General features: G+C 51.8%; 1 protein-coding gene across 1 annotated transcript in view; it reads left to right on the top strand.

Annotated features, from left to right (window-relative positions):
* Positions 1-6826, top strand: part of iqsec3a (IQ motif and Sec7 domain ArfGEF 3a) — a gene marked incomplete at both ends in the record, with an annotated part of 85894 nt that extends 79068 nt beyond the window's left edge. The window contains 4 exons of the mRNA XM_084483300.1: positions 2232-2324; positions 2785-2828; positions 6113-6538; positions 6623-6826. Coding sequence (XP_084339426.1) covers positions 2232-2324; positions 2785-2828; positions 6113-6538; positions 6623-6826 — 767 coding nt within the window. The remainder of the gene's footprint in view (positions 1-2231; positions 2325-2784; positions 2829-6112; positions 6539-6622) is intronic.

Below are 6826 nucleotides of genomic sequence, written 5' to 3'. Positions count from 1 at the left end.
CGGTCGCTAGGCTAGCTCCTCACAGTAGCTAGGCTAGCTCTTCACGGTTACTAGGCTAGCTCTTCACGGTCGCTAGGCTAGATCTTCACGGTTACTAGGCTAGCTCTTCACGGTCGCTAGGCTAGATCTTCACGGTCGCTAGGCTAGATCTTCACGGTCGCTAGGCTAGCTCTTCACGGTCGCTTGGCTAGATCTTCACGGCTGATTCACAGAAAAAGAAAATCTAGCTCATCTATCTTTTTTTACTTTGGGTTTACTTTTCAAACTGCTCCTTTGTGATGTTCTTCTTCTGATACTACTATCCCCTGGTAGCCTGTCCCAGGTGTAGGAGGACTTTAGCCTTTCCTGATGTTTCCTAGGGTGCACCAAGACCATAAAACAACAGACACAAGGACAGGACATTAGGCGATGCAGAGATGAGAGTGTAGACCGTCTCTGGGGCTCCGGAGTCTTCCTGGAACAACAGCTAGAGTACAAGTATAAACGTAGACACACGTACACACACACATGGATGCAGGCATACAACTTACACACACACACACACACACACATGGATGCAGGCGCACAACTTACACACACACACACACACATACACACACACGCATGGATGGATGCAGGCGCACAACCTAACACCCACAGACACACACACTCAATTGTTCACGCACAAACACACAAACACAATTGTGCACGCACACAGACACACACACAAACACAATCGTGCACAGTGCACACACACACACACACAAACATAATTGTGCACAAACACACACACACATATATACACACACCCCTACACTGAGACACACACACACACACTCGCTTACATGCACACCTTCAAACACAGATGTGAACAAGCACACTAACCCACTCCCTACTCCCTCCACTAACACTACGGTATCCACACACAGAAGAAGTAAGTAGGAATTTCATCATACAGGCAGTCCTGCAACGTCAGCCATGGATCCACTCCACACTTTGAAACAGCCGGTAACCATTAAGGACTTTGTCATGTGGTCGTGCAAACTGATTTGAATGTAAAATGTGCGATGGGAACAAACGCACACACACACACACACACACACACACAAACACTTATTGTTGGCACTCGACTCAATAGTCCTCAGGCTGTTTTATTTATTTGCTTTGGTTTTGTGCTCCTTGGGAGATGAAGGGGGGACAGGGGGACAGCAGGAGTCAGTGGTGTGTGGTTCAAGATGTGTGTTTCCCTTCTGCAGCTGGCTGTTGATTACTAAGTCGCTTCATTATGAAAATTACCCCCAGACACCCCTCCCTCTCTCTCTCTATCTCTTCTGGGACGGTGCGAGATCATCCTCTTCGGATTCTGACAGCCTGGCAGTGTTCGGCTGGCTACGTTAGTGGATAATCAGCACGTTTAATGAGACCATGGCTTGCCTGTGTGTGTGTGAGAGTGTGTGTGTGTGTAATTCGCCTTTAAAACATACGGAGGGAAGTCTGCTGCCACTCAGAGCTGACAGTCAGTCCTTCCCCGTCTTCACACATCCAAACGGGATGTGCTATATGTACGTAAATTATATAATTTCTTTGCTAATATGTGTGCGTAGAAAATCATCCCACATCGCTCATTACTGCGCTCACACTACACACAACACACACCATCACAAAGTGGCCGTCAATTCGTGTTCGAATTCCAGCTGAAAAAGGGGGTGCACTTGCCTTTTTATGAAACATGGCGCTTTGGTGAACCACCTCCAGTGACCTGTGGAGGAGGTCCCCCTGGCAGTGGGCTCGACCAGAGCTTGCCTCGTGGGGAAGGTTCACTGCCCCGCCATCAGAGCGCCTCTCATCTGCGGGGACAGAGCAACAGTTAGTCTCTGTGGTCGGTAATGACACAAGACCATTAGCAGCAGCCCTGCACTGGGAAGGAGAGACGGGACGGCTGGTGCACAGAGAGGGAAGGTCTAGGAGATGTGTGGCTGTACAGACACACATACACACGCATTACGACATGTTCATGTCGGTCTGTCTGTCTGTCTGTCTGTCTCTCTGCCTGTGCCATACCAATGATGGTTATCCATATCTGTGTATCTGTGTGTAAATGTTTGTGTGTGTGTGTGTGTCTCTCTCTCTCTCTCTCTCTCTCTCTCTCTCTCTCTCTCTCTCTCTCTTCTTCTTCCTCTTTGTATCTCTCTCTCTCTCTCTCTCTCTCTCTCTCTCTCTCTGATGATAGCCTTGTGTTCTGTGGTCTGCAGGGGAGCTGGAGAAGCAGCAGGGGTCCAAGACTCACTCTGCAAAGAACAACGGCACCCAGCTGGAGCTGCGGGCCATGCAGGGCTCCCCATCAGGTGTGTGTGTCCGTCAGGATGTGTGTGTGTGGAGGTGTGTGCACGTTTGTGTTGTATTAGGTTAAAGAACGAGTTGTGCTTTGACCGTGTGTTTCTGGCTCTGTGGTCGGGGGGTTCTTTGACCAGCAACGCCAACGCACTAGGGGGGAAGGAAGCTTAAACATCCTGTCTGGACCCCCAGTCTCTCAGAGAGAAGGGTCTGGAAAGGTTTTAAATCAACGCAATGCACACCGGCCGCTGTAGAAATACACTGATTGGAACCCCCAATGTAGCTCCGCCCCTTTCTGTTTCTGGCCACCTACCCCAGAATCTCTGCATTAACATATTAGGACTGCAGGATCGGAGATTAGCCACGCATTGAAGAAAGCATAATGAAAGGGTTTACTACCAAAACCGCCAACATGCACATTGTTTGATCTCCCAAGTCGTGTTAATGTTTCATGTGTTTCTGTCTCTGAAGGTCACCAGGACATCCTGGACAGAAGTGGGCACAATGCAGTAGAGGTAAGTAATCTTTAATAGGCCTGTGTCCTATGCAGCAGGTAAGTTATTATTTATTCATTTTTTGTATTTATAATTTAATTTATTTAGGCAGTTTAGTCAGTTCGCTAGTTATTTAATAGAATAGAACAGAAACACACTTTAAGGGCTGATTATGGTTCCACGTTCACGCAACACAATGATCATGCAGACGCTTCGATGCAGTCGTGAACCTTTATGGTTCCGCATCGGGTTTTAGTGAGCGGACCCATCACAGCCCTTGTGGCTGCGTCGCCTCGGAAGGTTAAAATTTTCGGGAGGCGCACGTCAGGCCCTTGTGGTGGACGCAAGGAGGGTCCACAAGGACGTAAGGGGTCCGTAACCCCCTTGCATTGCGTGAACATGGGACCATAATCAGCCCTTCAGCCTACAGGGTTAGCGTACGGTTAGCCTACAGGTTTAGCCTTCTATTAGCCCCCGTGGTTAGCCTACTGTTAGTTTACAGTGTTAGAGGGCTAGCCTCTTGTTAGCCTACAGGGTTAGCCTTCTATTAGCCCCCATGGTTAGCCTACTGTTAGTCTACAGTGTTAGAGGGCTAGCCTCCTGTTAGCCTACAGGGTTAGCCTTCTGTCAGCCATTCGAGAACCACAGTGTTCCAGCCAGAGTGGAATGAAAAATCGTCAGCCAAGCTAAGAAAAGACGCCCCTCTCTTCTCCTCCAAGATTTAAGACGGTGTTTCAAGGAAACCTTCGCAAAGTCCCTTTCAAAGGAGTGGGCGGTAAACGAGTTGTCATTGGTGAAAGCTTAATCAAAACTCAGCTTTTACCCACATAAGGGACGTGGTGTGTGCGTGCGCGTCTGTGTGTGTTTTATGCTCGACTAATTAACATACTTATAGTCAGGCAGTTAAATTGAAAGCTCATTTGACCCAGATTCATCACCTCTCCTCGCTCGCCCAGACTCGAGGAAAACGTGGCATTGCCTCGTAAGCAGAGAGCAGACTGTGACATAAAGACGGTATAGCAGCAACTGTCCCACATGCATCCAAGGAACTGTTTCAACTATTGGTGATGATGTTCTGGTGTTGAGTGATCGGAGACGCAGGGGAAACATTGTCCACAGTCTGCCTGTTGGGATCCTTCAGGTAGCCTTAACCCCCTACCTGTTCATTGAGGACAGGTATACCCAAAATAAATAATTAGGAAGATACTTTGGAGAAAAGTGTCTGTTAAATGAGACATTTTTTACAAATGAATGACTTTAATGACATGAAAAACATGAATGGAAACTTCTCTAGTTCAGATTATTACGAGTCACGTCTCTCATAGACACTCGGTCGGAGGGATTTTGTGGTCTTTATCGGGTTTGGGTTCTTTCCATTCCAAGAGATTATCATTTCTGACATAATAAGCAGCAGAATACAATAAAATGATATACCACTACTATACAAGTGCTGCAGGAATTGTTGTGAGGAATTACTTTGGTCAGATCTGCCAGTGCAAAGTAGCACATACCACAAACCCTACTGTTGCAACAATTAAAGGTAAAACACAGCCACAGGTGAAGGATTCAAAGTCCTACAATAAATACACAACTCCAGAGGGGGGGTTGCACTTTAAAATCCTTGACCTTTCCGTGACGACAGCCCTAAGTAAGAGACCCCCCACATTTGTCACCGTGCACCCGTCCATCAGGCCACCGCGGCGTGGAGAATCAGCCCTGGCCTCCACGCTGCTCTGCGCATCACTGGTCAGGTGGCAGCCGAGGCAAGGAGGGATTTGTGAATGGCCACGCACGGTGCACAATGAAGTCCCTGTTCCTCATCCCGAGCTGCAGGCGCTACATTACATAAGGAAGACGTTAAACGCACGGTGGAAGGGGTTTGGGGGGGTGGGGGTTGTGGAGCCGGGTGCTCCGATCGAAACCCTTCTGTTGGCTCCTGAGAACCTGGGGTCTGTTCGATGACGCTCTGGTTTAAAGTAGGCAGGAATGGAAAACATCCACAATGGCACAGAATGAAGGCAGTGCAGTCACAAAACACTGGAGACAAGTCACACAAACAAGAGGGTTTGTGATGTTGGAAGTCGACATCTTTGGCCTTAGGTTCTTTGGTTGTGTTACACTGACATACCTGGTGAGGAGTTTCCCATTGAGTGGGATTTGTGGATACTTTCTCGTCTCAGGTTCAAAGACCTGCCATTCCACCCCTTATCTCCTGATCTCCATCCAGTCGATTCAGGTTGAAGGGCATCAGAAGGACTCTATTGTATAAGTGCTCTAGATTACATCTCGTTTTTTACTCGTACTTTACTGGTCTGATGAATCCATTGGTGAGTCAGTTACCAAGGATCACTGTTGGTAGGCAGACATAATGTAAGCAAATGTTTACATCAGAACTTCCACATCATTTGTGGGGGTTAAATGCCAGCGCGTTACTCCAACCTGTTCTTGAAACTGGCCGATTTAAAGCTTTCCATGGAAGGTGAATGGTGGCAGTGTGCCTTCAGCGGATGTATATGCTCCGGAACAAGGCGATTATTGCCGCAAGCATTTCGTAGAACCCAGATAAGACAGTGAAACGTTGCATAAGCCAAGAAGCAAACAAAGACTCTCACTTTGCAGCTACAACTAGGGTGTTAGTGGCGTTTTCCACAGTCAGGGCTGCATTCTGTTGACGTTTGCCTGTGGGTGTCACTCTGGGTGTCGGCCTGAAACACAGTGTCTCGTTCTCCCCTTGCACACCTGTCCTGTCCGTGGTCCTCTGTTTGGCTCCCTTCCTGTCTGTGCCGATCACCCCCCCCTCACTCCACTCTGCACCTGCCTGCCCACCCAGTGGCGCCCCTTAGTGGTTTGGAAAGGAACGACACGAGAGCCCTCACTCTGTGTCACCTTTGGAACCGCCCTGTCTTTGTTTGTTGGCCTCTGGTGACGCTCCGCCCGACGCTCCACCACCGCCACCAGCACCACCTCTCCCCCAGCACCGCCCTCTCCCCCACCACCAGCACCACCTCTCCCCCAGCACCACCACCCCCCTCCCCTCTGTCAGTACACTCCCACTGTGTTCCCCAGCATCCGAGCTCCAGTGGTCCCGCCCCCACGTGTGTCGGGGCCCGGGGGGGAGGACAGACGATGGAGGACCTCCTCTTCTGTACCTGAGCCCCACCCCCTCGCATGCCAGTGTCTCTCCCCGTCCCCCGTCCCCCCCCTGTGCCCACCAGTAGACCCCCAGAGCTGAGAGGGCTTGACGGACCGTAGAGGAGGAGTATTATAACACATGATGCTGTTCTCTTGGCTGTTTTCTAAACTAGGTGTCAATTCAAAACAGGCTTCAGACGTACCGGCTCAGCTGCAGCACGGAGCCGAGCCCCGGGAGCGCGGCCCCTCCTAGCCACCAGGGGGAGCCGCTCTGCAGGCAGGAGTCGCCCCAGGGCCCCGCGCCCCCCCCACAGCACCACGCGCCGCTGGCCGCGGTGGTGGCCGCGGCGGCGCCGGGCGTGGCCCCGGGCACCCCCACCCACCACCACTTCCACCAACTGCACCAACACCAACTGCACCTCCACCAGCTCCACCTGCAGCAGCAGCAGCTCCACCCGCTCCACCCCCCGGCGGCGGCCGTCAGCCTGGGGGACCTGCGGCCCGAGGCGCTGCACATCCAGTGCCAGCAGATCGTGAAGGTGTTGGTGCTGGACGGCGCCGGGGGCCACGGCCACGTGGAGGCCTTCCTCAGCCAGACACCGCACCCCCACCACCACCTGTACCACCACCAGCCCTACCACCACCACCACCACCTGCACCACAGCTTGCAGCCCCACCACCACCACCACCAGCCCTACCACCACCACAGCCTCCACCAGCTCAGCCAGTCCGCCGCTGCCACGCCCACGCATTCGCCGGCCCAGGACGACCAGCAGCCCCCGCTGCCGCCGCCGCCTCCGCCCTACAACCACCCCCACCAGTACATCCCTCCGGACCCCCGCCTCGGCCTCTCGCGGACCCCCAGTGGCTCACAGAGTATGCTGTGA

The sequence above is a fragment of the Micromesistius poutassou genome (assembly GCF_964030765.1).
Source record: "Micromesistius poutassou genome assembly, chromosome: 18".
Taxonomy (NCBI): Eukaryota; Metazoa; Chordata; class Actinopteri; order Gadiformes; family Gadidae; genus Micromesistius; species Micromesistius poutassou.
The sequence above is the reverse complement of the archived record's forward strand: the minus strand, read 5'-3'. Positions and strand labels throughout refer to the sequence as shown.